General features: G+C 50.2%; 1 protein-coding gene across 1 annotated transcript in view; it reads right to left on the bottom strand.

Moving 5' to 3' along the window:
- LOC134365575 (uncharacterized) overlaps positions 1-8,850 on the bottom strand; it is a gene marked incomplete at its 5' end in the record, with an annotated part of 46,023 nt that extends 37,173 nt beyond the window's left edge. The window contains 2 exon segments of the mRNA XM_063081678.1: positions 2,984-6,541; positions 8,740-8,850. Coding sequence (XP_062937748.1) covers positions 2,984-6,541; positions 8,740-8,850 — 3,669 coding nt within the window.
- Between the last annotated feature and the right edge of the window lie 6,314 nt (positions 8,851-15,164).

Genomic DNA, 15,164 nt, shown 5'->3' with positions numbered 1-15,164 from the left:
TTTTATAGCAAAAAGCGCGGGTACAGAAGCGAGAAGCAAGGTAATTGGTCGGTTTAAACAAGGCCAAGGAAAAAGCGCGGGTACAGAAGCGAGAAGCAAGGTAATTGGTCGGTTTAAACAAGGCCAAGGAAAAAGCGCGGGTCATGTGGGAGTTCTTGAAACAGCTGAAGGGCGCCCTGGAAACTGCTGTTGAATTTTTTTTTTTTTTTTTTTTTTTTTTTTTTTTTTTTTTACCAGGGTATTTTTCTGTGCCTTGCGGAATGGCGTTACTGCGGCTAGCTTGGAAAACACTTCTTTCATTCCCCCATTTCTCTTGTGGGAAGCTCTAATCTTAGAGCGAATTTAGAGGTTGTCTTCGTTGTCTAGGGTCTGATATTTTTGTCTAAGGACTAGAATTTTTACTGCACTTACCCTGTCATTGATGAACTGGACTAGCCTATTGATGATGCAGGGCCCGAGGGTGAACAACAGAAGGAGGAGCAATAGGGGCCCGGCGATGGTTGATAGGAGGGTAGTGAACCAAGGGGAGTTATTGAACCACCCTTCATACCAGTTTTGGTTTTTCTGGCGCTCCAACTGTCTTTTATCTAGTCTCTCTTTGAGTTTTCTCATGGAGTCTCGCACCACACCTGAGTGGTCTACATAAAAACAGCACTCTTCTCTTAGGGCCGCGCAGAGGCCTCCTTCTCTTAGGAACAGTAGGTCAAGGCCTCTTCTATTTTGGAGTACTACCTCCGATAGGGAAGTCAGCGAGTCCTCCAGCTTGCTGATTGAGTCCTGGAGGACCCGGAGGTCAGTATCCATGGCGGTCTGGAGGCTGGCTAGGCCTTGTTGGAGGTCTATGGGCCCTTTAACTAGGGCGGATGCGCCAGTACCTATACCTGCTGCGACCCCCAACCCCAGAAGAACAGCTAGGGTAAGTGAGACAGGCTCTCTTTTAACCCTGGGGTGAGGATCGTCATAGGCCTGCAACAAAGTTTCTTCAGAATGGTAATAGATGCGAGGGACCAGCTGGATCAGGATACAGAAATCTTTAGACTGATTAAAAACTGAGGTGGAGAGGCAGGGGGTGAGGCCGGTGCTGCAGGCCCACCAGCTATGGTTGGTGGGGAGCAGGTACTGATGTTCCGTGGAGGAGTTGATGGGTAGGGTCTGGTTGCAAAGATGCTGATGGGTAGAGGGCACCTTTCCTATGCACGACCCGTGTCCTGAGACCTCAGTGAGGGTAAGCTTTCCTTGGCTCTCCCAGCGGCACTGGGTATAGTTGGAGGTATAAGTGAAGGCCCCTCCTAAGGAGGCAACTCCTTCATAATAAGGGGGACCCAAGGCCAAACAGAGCCAGCAAGACTTCGTGGCGTCTGGGTCGGTGGCATTTAAGGCTAGGAAGGCCCCCCTCACAAGGCCAAAGAGTCTGTCGCCCGTGGTGGGAGACAGGGTGTTCAGGACAACACTTCCCTCCAGTACCGTGGGGACTTGGCTAGGAGCCGCCGAGGGTTGAGAGATGGGCGGCGCTTCCCTCGTTGGGGAAGGGGGGTTTTCGTTAGGGGGTCCTTGTTTCGCAAGGACGGAGTTGGGGCCCACTGTCTCAGCTGGCTTGCTGGTGATCTCTAACCGAATGGTCAACTGTACGCCCGGATATCTAGACACATAGAATCCCAATCCCCAGGTTTTTCCTATTATCCACTCTTTGGATTGCCGTCCTTGTTCTGTGAAATTTATTTTAAGGGGGTTACACCAGCCGGTTTTTTCACAGGTTGCCAGTAGGGCACCCCATGATCGCTCTGTGTTATTCCATTTTACAGTTATGAGGTCCCGGGAGGACGTAGGTTGCCAATAAACAGTCCCCGTGGTTTCACAACCCCATTCTTTACAATACAGGGATTCTAACCCTCCACACCTTCTAGCTTCTGAAAGGGACCGGCCATCCCGGGGACACACGTAGAAGGTGGAACTTGCCATTCTGGTCCTAGCCTTAGGGTAGCTGCATCCTATGGCTCCCCAGGTGATCTGTCTATAAGCATTTTCATAGTTTGAGTCAGGGGGTCTGACTCTCTTAGAGGTTGATACATCGGTTCCTGGGATATCCCAGGACTCAAGACCGGCCGCCAGGGCACATACATCAGGTGTAAGAATGGGCCACCAAGTCCAAGGGGGCTGGACTTTCTCTGTCTTCCAGACAACGTTCCCAGTTTGGGACAGTACCTGCCAGGTGAGGGTCACAGGCTGGTGAGGGTTTTCACTCCAACCCGTTCTGCCGCCGCCGAAAACGCAGCTTAAGAGGATGATCAGTCTTTTCCAGCTCCCAAGACTCATCTGGTGCCGAGGGTGGTGCAGGCTTGAGGTGAGAAGCATGGACCCAGGCAGCGATACCGTCGACTTTTACTGCGGTCGGGGTGGTCAGCAACACCAGGTACGGGCCTTTCCACCGAGGCTCAAGGCTGCTGGGTCGGTGGCGTCTGATAAGCACTCGGTCTCCGGCCTGGAACGGGTGGGGGATTGTCACGGTACCGGGCTTGTACACCTCCTTGATCTGGTCCCAGATCTGGGTCCTCACAACTTCTAAAGCCTTTAAATGAGTAAATAAGACAGGGAGAAAATTATCATCGGGACCCAATGTCCCTCCAGACTCGAGTATGGGGGGTGGTCCCCCATAGAGAATTTCATAAGGAGTTAGACCAAACTGGCCAGGGGTATTCCTGGCTCTGAGCAGCGCTAAGGGAAGGAGGGCCACCCAGTCTTTTCCACCGGTCTCTAAGGCTAATTTGGTTAAGGTCTCTTTGATTGTCCTGTTCATTCTTTCTACCTGACCTGAGCTCTGGGGTCTATACGCACAGTGTAACTTCCAATTTATCCCCAGTTGAGTGGCCAGTCCCTGACTTATCTGAGCAACAAAGGCTGGGCCATTGTCTGACCCGAGTACCTTAGGGATCCCGAAGCGGGGTAGAATTTCCTCTAATATCTTTTTGCAGACGGTCAGGGCCGTTTCAGTTTTGGTAGGAAAAGCTTCTACCCATCCGGAAAAAGTGTCTATGAATACCAGCAGATACCTGTTTCCATACCGGCCAGGCTTTACCTCTGTGAAGTCTACCTCCCAGTATACGCCGGGTCGATCTCCTCGTTGTCTCTTTCCGATCTCTCGGTAGGTTGGGACCGCATTAGTCATGACACAAGCCTGACACCGACTGGTGACCTCGCGAACTACAGACTGGAGGTTCGGGATGAGGAGGCTGGTGCGGTTTACTAATTGGAGAAGCTTTTCTGGTCCCAAGTGTGTCAACTGATGCAACCGCTGAATAAATTCTTTCCCCCGGTCAGGGGTGAGCTCTCTTGGCTCGGCCTTAACCTGGGCGGGTTCGATTAGCTCTTGAGGTTTTGTAGTTTCTGCCAGCACTCTGGTCGACAGGGCGGCTTGTTTTGCAGCCTCGTCGGCCCTCCGGTTCCCGGTGGCCACAGGGTCATTTCCCCTCTGGTGGCCGGGGCAGTGGATAATGGCGACCCGCTTAGGGAGGTGAATGGCCTCTAGCAGGGCCAAAATTTCTTTCTTGTTTTTAATGTCTTTTCCCGCAGAAGTGAGCAACCCCCTCTGTTTATATATTGCCCCATGAATGTGAGCAGTGGCAAAAGCATACCTGCTGTCGGTGTAGATGTTGATGTTTTTTCCTTCGGCCAGGCGTAATGCCTGCGTCAAAGCCACTAGTTCGGCCTTCTGGGCTGACGTACCTTCTGGCAGGCTGCTTGCCCACACCGTCCGCTTGCCATCTACGATGGCGGCCCCTGCTCTCTGCTTACCCTCCGCGATGAAACTGCTACCGTCCGTATACCAGGCTGGCACCCCGGGCAATGGCTGGTCTTTCAGGTCTCGTCGAGTTCCAGTTTCTTCGGCGAGGATCTCTGAGCACCTGTGTACTGGGGTAGCTTCCGATTCGACTGGTAGGAGGGTAGCTGGGTTCAGGATGGCAGGGGGTGCAAACGATATCCTTTCATTTAGCAGCAGGCTCTGATAATGAGTCATCCTGGCATTGGTCATCCACCGGTCGGGGGGCTGCCGCACAATGCTTTCGAGGCTATGGGGAGCAATCACAGTCACATTCTGTCCCAAGGTTAACTTATCAGCGTCCTTGAGAAGGAGTGCCACGGCTGCAACCGCTTTCAGGCAGGTTGGCCACCCGCTAGCCACCGGATCCAATTTTTTTGATAGGTAAGCTACTGGCCGCCGCCAGGGTCCTAAAGTCTGAGTAAGCACTCCCCGGGCCACACCGGCTCTCTCATCTACGTATAGAGTAAATGGTTTGGTGAGGTCTGGGAGGGCCAAAGCGGGGGCTGACAGCAAGGCTTTTTTTATGTGGTCAAAAGCTTTTTGATGTTCCTCAGTCCAGGTAAAAGGGATGCTTTCCTTTGTTAAGGGATACAGGGGTGCAGCTAGGGAAGCAAACCCAGGGATCCAGAGCCTGCAGAATCCTGCAGTGCCCAGAAATTCACGGACCTGTCTGGGGGTCGTGGGAGCGGGGATTTTCATAACAGTAGCCTTTCGGGCCGGGGTCAGCCATCTTTTTCCCCCCTTGAGTAGGTACCCCAGATAGGTGACCTCTCTTTGGCAGAGCTGGGCCTTTTTAGCCGATACCCGGTACCCTAATTTACTCAATTCCTGTAGGAGCTTTTGTGTCCCTTCTTTGCAGTCTCTATATGTGGGGGCTGCCACCAAGAGGTCGTCTACATATTGGAGTAGCACTACCTGAGGGTTGAGGGCCCTAAAGGGGGCCAAATCTCGGTGGAGGGCCTCGTCGAAGAGAGTGGGAGAGTTCTTGAACCCTTGGGGCAGCCGTGTCCAGGTCAACTGACCTGCGTTACCTTTTTCTGGGTCTTTCCACTCGAACGCGAATAGCGGCTGGCTGCTGGGGTGTAGCCTGAGGCAGAAAAAGGCATCCTTGAGATCTAAGACTGAATACCAAGTGTGGCAGGGCGGAAGGGAACTCAGAAGGCTGTAAGGGTTTGGGACGGTGGGATGAATATCCTGTACCCTTTTATTAATTTCTCTCAGGTCTTGGACTGGCCGATAGTCATTGGTCCCTGGCTTTTTTACAGGTAGTAGAGGGGTATTCCAGGGCGATTGACAGGGCACCAGGACCCCTAGGTCTAAGAACCTCTGGATGTGGGGTCTGATACCTTCCCGGGCTTCCTTGCTCATTGGATATTGTCGAACAGCCACCGGTGAGGCACCTGATCTTAGTTCCACTACCACTGGTGGGACTTGATTGGCCAGTCCCATGCCTGCCCTCTCTGCCCATACAGTGGGAAAAAGTTGGAGCCAGGATGGGTCGATAGAGGAGGGACCTGGCTTTTCATGTAGCCGGTATTCTTCTTCTAGGTTCAGGGTCAGGCACAGTGTAGGGCGGTCTTCCCATGTTACTTGTGGGCCCTCAGCAGAAAACTGGATCTGGGCCTTTAGTTTGGTTAAGAGGTCCCTACCCAACAAAGGGGCGGGGCACTCGGGTATGACCAGAAAGGAGTGGGTCACCTGTTTATGTCCAGCCTTTAAAAGTCTCTTTGTGGTCCAGGGGTAGACTTTGCTCCCTGTTGCTCCTTGTACGACTGTCCGTCTGGACCCTACCCTTCCCAGGGGTTGGGTCAAAACTGAATGTTCAGCCCCGGTATCGACCAGGAACTCAATGGGAGTCCCCTCCACAGTCAGCGTTATCCTGGGTTCGGGGAGGGGGTCCGAACCTTGACTCCCCTAGTCATCTAGGGACAGAACTTTGGCTTCTCTGACGTTTTTCTTTCGGGGACATTCTCTTGCCCAGTGACCCTTTTCTTTACAGTATGCGCACTGGTCTTTGTCCAGAGGAGATCTTTTATCCCTAGGTGTCTTTCTTGCCTGGTTGCTCAGATTCCCTATCTGCCTATCTCTAAAACCTTTTTCACTTACCACTGCGGCCAAAATCCTAGTCAAGTTTTTTTCTTGGCGCTTATCGCGCCGCCTTTCTCTCTCTTCTGCCTCTTTTTTTTCTCTTTCTTCTCTTTCTTCTTCTGTCTCCCTTTTGTGGTACACCTTTTCTGCCTCCCTCACTAAATCTTGCAAGGAATAATCTTGGAGCCCCTCTAGCCTCTGTAACTTTTTTCTAATATCTGGGGCTGACTGTCCGATGAAGGCCATGGTAACTGCAGCCTGCTGCCCCTCAGAAGAGGGCTCAAACGGAGTGTATCTCCTATAGGCCTCCATTAGGCGTTCTAAGAAAACCGAAGGGGGTTCTGCCGGTCCTTGTAAGACCTCTCTTACCTTAGCCAAATTGGTGGGGCGCCGAGCTGCCCCTTTGAGACCTGCCACTAGAGTCCGGCGGTAGACCAGGAGACGCTCCCTACCTGCGGCTGTGTTGTAGTCCCACTGAGGTCGATTGAGGGGGAAGGCCTCATTAATGAGGTTGTCGAGTTGAGTAGGGGCCCCGTTGTCCCCCAGGACATTCTTGCGGGCCTCAAGGAGAATCCTTTCTCGTTCCTCCGTGGTGAAGAGAATCTGTAGGAGCTGTTGGCAATCGTCCCAGGTGGGCTGATGAGAAAACATAAGAGACTCAAGGAGCCCCGTGAGTCCTGCTGGATTTTCAGAAAAAGAAGGATGATTAGATTTCCAATTATAAAGATCTGCTGAAGAGAAAGGCCAATATTGCAGAGGGACTAGGCCGTTGGGCTCGGCTGGGGGTCCTATGGCTCGGAGGGGTAAAATCACAGTGGAGTCAGGACCCGAGTCGTCTGCCGGACTGCGGGCACGGCGACTCCTGGTCCCCGCGGCTGGTCCCTCAGGATCGGAAATATCGGGCGCCTGGACCGGCGCCGGTCCGACCGCCTGAGGGGCCAGAGGAGGTGGCAGGGCTGCCGGATAGGGCGGGGGCTCAGAGAGAAGGAGCGAGTCGTCTGTTGCCGGGTAGATGGGGGGTCGGGGAGGAGCGGATGGCCTCTCTGGACTGGAGACGACAGCGACCTTGACAGAGGGCGGCATCCATGATGGGGGACTCTGGGCGAGGTCTTGCCACACCACGATATATGGAACTTGGTCCGGGTGTCCCCCGATTTCCTGAAAGACAATCCTTTTAACTGCGGAAATGACAGAGACATTAAAAGTTCCTTCCGGCGGCCACCCGACACCGAACGTGGGCCACTCGGAGGAACAAAAGGTCCGCCATTTTCCCTTTCTGATTTCCATGGACAGATTGTGAGCCCTTGCTCTCACGTCCCTCCAGTGATCTAGAGTGAGGGAGAGAGGGGTAGAGTTATTTTGTCCCATTTCGAAGAGAGGGACCACGACACAGAGGCCTATCAGGAACAAAACAAAAAGAAACCAGAAACGGCGGCGAGATCGAGTAGCGTAGAGACAAAAGAAGGAGTCAGATGGCAGAGCGCGCCTCTCTAGACGCGGCAGTGGGATCAGAGCATAATGATCCTCTCCTGAGGGGTCCACCAGGCGTCCCTGGTCCTCCCCTGATCCTGGGACGTCTCCCAGGATTACCGGGCGGTGAGCCCCCGAACACGTCTGTTCGCTACTCACACGTCGCTCCCAGAGCGATCAGCCCGGAACAAACTGAAACCAAAATGCGCGCACTCAGAGGGACAGTCAGAGTTACGGAGTCAGACACAGAAACGAGACACGGAGCGATCGCTGGCCAGCTTACCTCCCGTTGGTGGGTCGGTGGTCCTTGGGTGGGGGTCTGATCCCGGACGAGCCCCCAAATGAGAGACGCCTGATTTGGGCAATCAATCAGTCAGGAGAGACCCTCCCAAGGAACAACGAGACCACGGCTCCGGATGCAATTAGCAAGAGGTTTTATTGAACATACGGGTACCCGGGCGGCTCAGTCTCTCGGTAGACTGGCGCGCCGAGTAGAGTTTTTGAGCTTGTTTTATAGCAAAAAGCGCGGGTACAGAAGCGAGAAGCAAGGTAATTGGTCGGTTTAAACAAGGCCAAGGAAAAAGCGCGGGTACAGAAGCGAGAAGCAAGGTAATTGGTCGGTTTAAACAAGGCCAAGGAAAAAGCGCGGGTCATGTGGGAGTTCTTGAAACAGCTGAAGGGCGCCCTGGAAACTGCTGTTGAATTTTTTTTTTTTTTTTTTTTTTTTTTTTTTTTTTTTTTACCAGGGTATTTTTCTGTGCCTTGCGGAATGGCGTTACTGCGGCTAGCTTGGAAAACACTTCTTTCAGCGGGACCGGGTCGGGCCCAGCCCCTCTCGCCTCCTCGCCGTCCCTTTGTGTCCGCGGTCGTCGCCACCGTGTCACAAAGACCCTGGCCGGCCCGGCGAGGGGCCCGTGACGGAGCCGCCGGCGGGAGGGGTGGCTGCGACCCCGCCGCCCCGCGCACCCCCCTCCCCCCCCCCCCCCCCCGGCGCGCTGACAGCCCCGCCCCCGCCAGGCCGGCGCCGCCTCCAGGGGAGCTACTGTTCCTGCCCCCGGTAGGGAGCGCCGGGGCTGAGGCCTCGGGCCGCCCCTTGGTCCGGCCGCAGGGAACTACTTGGTGTTGAGGATGCCCAGTCACTAGAGGCGCGGCAAACGCCCGCGGGGCGCCCCGCCCCCGCACGGCCCCGCTCGCACCCAGGCCCAGCTCCGAAGGCGCGCCGCGGCCGGGGGCCGGGAGGGGCGCACAGCGGCCACAACCTGCCCTGTCGGCCTGTGCCGCGGACCGGACAGCGACCGCCCCGCGCCCCCGCGCGCCGTCCCTAGCCCCGGGAGGGCCCAGCCCGACGGGAAGCGGCCTCTCACCTGAAGGCCCTGCCGGGGCCGGGCGTGAAGGCGAGGGGAAGAGCGTGCGAGCAGAAGCCCAACGAGCGACAGCGTGCGCCGGCGTCCGCAGCCTGTCGCTGCCGGAGCGTGTTTTCAAATCACCTCGGCCTCGTCACGCCACCGCGTCTCCTTTCGCCGCCCGGAAATCAGGGCCCCTCCCCCGCCGCCGCGCGCAGCCGGGAAGGCGGGAGCCCGAGCGGCAGGTCCCGCCCTACTCCCGGGAGGAGGGGTCGCGCCCGAAGCTTCCCGCGCGCGGGGAGGAGAGCGCCTGATTGGAGGACAAAGCGTGGCCCTTAGGTCCAGCCCACGACTTCACAGGCCTGCCTCTCGGGGTGTCTCACTGGTCACAACTACCTTTTTCTCCTTCTTGTAGGCCTCGTTTCTTCAGACACGGAGCTGCATTCAGAGAATAGTTTAAATTGAACTGAACTGAGAAAGGGAAATGTTTGAGAATGCAAGGAGGATGGAATTCCTGGGGACATTAACCTGGGCTACGATGGAGCAGATAAGAATTATTTAAAAGCAAAGTACACCTTGTAGCTGTTGCCTGGAAGTCTCAATCTAGGATTTTCCCTAATATTTCAGTTTCTCAGGACTAATATTCCTGCTACTGAAATTAAGTGGAAAATTAAATTAATTTAAATTAACTTCTGAAATTAAGAAAGAAATTAAAATGCCCAGAAAGAAGGTAAAAAAGCAAGGAGAATGAGCCTTTGGGAGATAGTCTTGGCACAGACTGGCATGGTGACACGGAAGAAAGAGCCCCAAGTATGGAGTTTAGATCTTGATTCAAATTTGTCTCTACAGCTTACCAGATATGAGACTTAATAAAGCTGGCAAAGACATTGAGCCTCAATATACAGGGTAGGGGTTCAAAGCAATGATGTCTGAATCTGGGAGACCCAAACTCTGCATCTAAAACCATGCCTACTCCATAATCAGAGATTAATGAGGCAGCACCAGAAACCCCGCTCTTCACTGTCAACACAGCAACACCGCCACAATTTGCCTTGAATCCCCCATAACCATAAACATTTAGGAGTCATTGGCATTTTATGGCATTACATACAAAGCTATGAGATTGAATCAGAAGAAGAAAGGTTATTGGCAGCCAGATTTGTCCTCTGAACTCCTGATTTATATCTAACAGGTCATTCAACTTTTCCTTTTGATATCAGGTACACAAGTTAAGGTCAACATACTCAAAGCCAAAATCCCAATTTACCCTCTGAGATTTATTCTTCCTACAGCTCCTTCAAATAGCAACTCCATCCTTCCAGTTACTCGAGGCAGAATTTTTGGGTTTTGGCCTTGCTTCTTTCTTTCGCATCTCACATCTAACCCATGAGGAGATTCTGTTGAGTCTACCTTCAAACACATCCTGACTTCCACCACTTAACATCACCTCCTGTGCTGCCATCCTGGTCTAAGCCACTTTCCGATCACTCTGAACAGGTCTCCCTGCTTTTTGCCATCTCTTTTTCCTCCTAGAATCTAGTATCAGCAGAGCAGCATTGTGATTATTTTAAAATCTACGTCAGATCAGGTCACTCTTTTCAAAACCCTTCCATGGCTCCCCTTGACCTCTGAGCACTCCTCCTTGCACTCTTCCCATTTTCACTCTGTTGCAGCTGCCCTTGCTTCTTTGCCTTTCTCAAACACACGTGACATGCTCTTGCCTTTGGACCTTTGCTTTAGCTTTTCTGTCTGCCTCAAACACTCTTCCCAAATAAATTCACATAGCTAACTCCCTCCCCTCCTTTGAGTGTGCTCAAATACATTTCGAGGAGGCCTTCCCTGACCACTTCATTTAAAATCACAACCTCCCTTCTCCCAGAACTTGTAATTCCCCTTCGTTGCTCTACATTTATATTATTTTTAGAACTTATAACCTTCTTATATACTACATGGTTTGCTTATGTATCATATTTATTATTTGATTCTGTCCTCTACCCACCACTAACATGTAAGCTCCACATGAGATCTTTGTCTGTTTTGTTTCCTGGTATATTTCAAGTACCTAGAGCAGTGCCTGTCATACAGTAGGTCCTCAATAAATATTTGTTGAATGGATGTCAAGGAAGCACCTGCTACGTAGTGGTGCTTGCAAACAGCAGCTCTTATTATGCCCTTCTTTGCTGTTGGACATGGATTACAGACTCAGCCGAGAAAGTGGTCTGGTGGCTATGGAGCTGAGGGATGTACTTGCGGCTGGCAGGTCTCAGCAATGGCCAACTGTTGCCACGAGGGAATGCACATCTTCTCGTTTGCAAGCAAATCCAGAAATCCAGAAATGTTTATAAGAAATCTGATCTTGAAATACAGCAAGTACATTTGGGGTTGGCCAGTTAGCTCAGTTGGTTACAGCAGTGTTATAATACCAAGGTCAAGGGTTCAGATCCCATACTGGCCAGCCGCCAAAATAAAATAAATAAATAAATACAGCGAGTACATTTAATAAATGAGCATGTATATTTTTCCCCCTTTTTTAAAACTGCAGCCACAAAAAACTCTTATGAACAGGTTGCCAGTTTACAACCTCTGGTTTAAGACATGAAAAGTGTGTACATAAAGATAGGCTTTTACTGACTTCTGGTCAAGATGGCAGAATAGACGGCCCTCAGAGTCACCCTCTCCCACAAATCAACTAATTTATGACTATTAAAAAGCAATGACAGCCAAGCTGACCTGCTAGAGCTCAGGGGAAGAGGAGGAGAGTCCTACAGAGGGCATGAAGGCCAGAAAAGCCACGATGAGAGAAAGGAAAAACCTCTTGGACCATTTTGAATCCTGGCCACTTCCAGGCTGGAGCTGCTAAATACACAGAGCAGGAGCTGGCAAAAGCTGCAGCTGTGTCCTTCAGATGAAGTTGCTTGGAGGCAGCAAGGGAGAAGAGGGCATTGATGGCCCTCTGGCCAGCAAGACCAGGAATAGTGTTCCAGTGGACACACATAGGAGCGAGCAACCACAACAACTGAAAAAAAGGAGCCATTCAGAGGCCCGTGAGTCATCTCAAGGGACCGGTGTACAGCCCGTCCCATGGACAGTGTTCGCAACAGGCGGTGGGGGAGAGGGGACCACTGGGAGAACACTGGGGCACAGCAAGGACAGCTGATCTGACCACCAGTCAGTATAGGACCACACAGAAGAGACTGGTCAGGAATATAGAATTGCATGGGGTGCAGTTTGATGAAAAGCCTCAGGCCCAGACCAGTGTGTCTACACAACCCAGGTGCATTGGATTTCACTAAACCCAGAAGTCCTACGAAGTCAACCATTCAAACCTGACCTGCACAAAAAGCCTTCCCCAGGGAATAAACAGCAAAGCAGCAATTTAGCTCATCCACAGAGCTCAAGTACAGGTCTCCACAGGAAGTTCCCCCACTTTTGAAGTAAGCAAAGGACAACAAATTAGTTCCAGTTCGGAGTTTAAGTGTTGGGAACAGCAAATAATCCGACAGAGAGCTGAAAGAAAAAACAGAGTACCCACAATCAGAGACAAAGTTTGATATTAACTAGTAAAGGTCTCATCTCACCAAAGAACACCCATAACATTCAGAAGGACCAGAGGCCCACCCAGGGTCCTGAGGCTGGGATCCGGGGACTGGACCCCCCCTCCCACAACCAGGCACACCACGATCACCACCAGCAACTAGGTAAGGAGCATGCCTACCACAGCCACCACAATAACCACAGCTACCATAAAAGTGGCTAGACACCACAACCACCATGTAGATGGTCTGCCAGCCACTGGAGTGCATTGACACAGGGAGACTCACCAGCAGAGATAAAGGAAAGAAGAGGATGTCTCTCTCCACAAAGCTCATTCCAGAGTGACAGAAGAAGCATCTGCTCTAGAGTAATATTGGGGGACCTGAACACACCTCTCAGCATTGGACAGATCATCTAGACAACAAACCAACAGAGTAACCATTACACTTTCAGAAGGAGAGAAGAAATCTAGGGTAATTAGAGGGGGGAGGGGGGAGAGAGAAGGGGATGGAGAGAGATTGGACAAGGGGCATAAAGAATAAGTACGATTTGTAACAATGTATATGCTAGTAATATTGATTTGATCAGCATATGTCCATGTTGAACCCCCAAAATATGTATGCTCAATTATGATTCGATAAAAAATTTTTTAAAAAAGACAGGCTTTTTCCAACTCTATGTGATGAACTTAGCAATTACGAGGATTGTCTGCTTAGCTGAGCCAGAAGAGACTTTTGATAAATAGCAAGCATGTAACTAACCAGGGTCCTGACCCATGCCGGAAAAACATTATTTACAGTGAAAATACATTGTGGAATGTGTAGGATATTCCACTCCCAAAACTCTGTCAATTGGCCACATAATCCACTGTATTAGTTTCCTGGGTTTACCATAACAAAGTACCACAAACTGAGTGGCCTCAATAACAAAAATGTATTGGCTCCCAGTTTTGGAAATATAGAAATTGGTTTCTTCTAAGGGCTCTGAGGGAGAATCTGTTCCATGCCTCTCTTCTAGCTTCTAGTGGCCTTTGACATTCCTTGGCTTCTAGATGGTGTTCTCTCTGTGTCTTCACCTTGTTTTCCCTCTGTGTGTGTCTATATCTGTGTCCAAATTTCCACTTCTTAATTTTGTTTGTTGTGTTTGCTGGCTGCTACACAGATCGAACCCTGGACCTTGGTGTTGTCAGTACCACATTCTAACCAAATGAGCTAATTGGCCAGCCTTAAATTTTGTCTTTTTATATGGACACCAGTCATACTGGATTAAGGCTGCCTTAATGAACTCATTTTAACTTGACTACCTCTGTAAAGACCTTATATCCAAATAAGGTCACCTTCTGAGGTACTAGGGGTTATAACTTCAACATTTCTTTTTTTTTTTTTTTAGACCGGTAAGGGGATCTTAACCCTTGGCTTGGTGTTGTCAGCACCACGCTCAGCCAGTGAGCCGACCGGCCATCCGTATATGGGATCCGAACCCGGGGCCTTGGTGTTATCAGCACCGCACTCTCCCGAGTGAGCCACGGGCCGGCCCCTTCAACATTTCTTTTGGGGGGGACACAATTCAATGCATAGTAGCCACCAAGATCTGTGTCCAGAAATGTCTATATTTCATCTGAACAACTTCTTTTTGTCTATGCTCAGAAGCATCACAAGATTCTAGATTAAGTAACTTACTCCTACACAATACAACTAAGCTTTGCAGCTGCTCTTTAAAATGTTTTTTAGGGCCGGCCCGTGGCTCACTCGGTAGAGTGCGGTGCTGATAACACCAAGGCCACGGGTTCGGATCCTATATAGGGATGGCCGGTTTGCTCACTGGCTGAGCGTGGTGCTAACAACACCAAGCCAAGGGTTGAGATCCCCTTACCGGTCATCTTTTAAAAAAAAAAAAAAAAAAAAAATGTTTTTTATATGGGCTTCCACTTAACATTTGCTTTGGGAATAAGGTACCACTGCTAAAAAACCTGAAACTCTGTTAACCAAATAAAATTGATTTTATAATGTCAAGGCAAACAAGAAAAAGATAAGCATATTAAACTGGCTCTTACCTTACATTGTAAAGCTACTGCTAACACAAAAAGCAAAAAGTGTCCTTAAAGAAAGGTGAAAAGGATGAGTTCAAGTTTGGTACTATAACCAGGACAAAAACTGAGAGTACATTCCCTGGGAATTGATATGACATATGCAAATTACTTGGCACACTGCCTGGTACACAGTAGACCTTCAATAAATGGCAACAGATATCAGTACTGAGAATGAAGTGGGCCTTGTTTGTGCAAAATGAACTTTTTGTCAGGCTTCTCAAAGTAACAATAAACCAGTTCTGACTTTAAGTGAAAAGGAATTTATTGAAAGGGTGTTGGGTAACACTCAGAATGGCCAGGAAGGCTGCCAGTTCAGGCTTGGAAAAAAGACAGGAAGAAGGGAGACCAGCCAGGCCAGGAGTACCACCACCGTTATGTCACAATATCAGTTTAAGAAATAAGAATTGGAAATGAGGATAAAATTATCTTTATTTCCAGATATGATTGCATATCTCAAAAAAAATCAACTAAGAAGTTATTACAAACAATAGTAGAATTCAGAAAGGGCAAGGAGGTATAAAATTAACACTGAGAAATCAATAGTCTTCATTTTATGCAAACAATAACCATTTGGAAGATAGGATGGAAAAGAAGGTCCCATTTACAGTAGCAATCAAAACAGATAAGATTCCTATGACTGGATTAGAATATTCAACTTCCTAAAGCTGTCAATTCTCTCTAAATTAATTGGTAAATTGATTGGGATCCCAATAAATATATCAACAGGGCTTTTTTCTAGACATGGGGTCAAATTGTGCATAAAAAATTAAACAAACAAGAATAGCCAAGAATCGGTTGGTTAGAGAATGGTGCTGGTAACAGC

The sequence above is a fragment of the Cynocephalus volans genome, chromosome 17 (assembly GCF_027409185.1).
Source record: "Cynocephalus volans isolate mCynVol1 chromosome 17, mCynVol1.pri, whole genome shotgun sequence".
In the NCBI taxonomy this organism is placed as follows: domain Eukaryota; kingdom Metazoa; phylum Chordata; class Mammalia; order Dermoptera; family Cynocephalidae; genus Cynocephalus; species Cynocephalus volans.
Note: the sequence above shows the minus strand (reverse complement) of the source record. Positions and strands in the feature narration are given on the sequence as shown.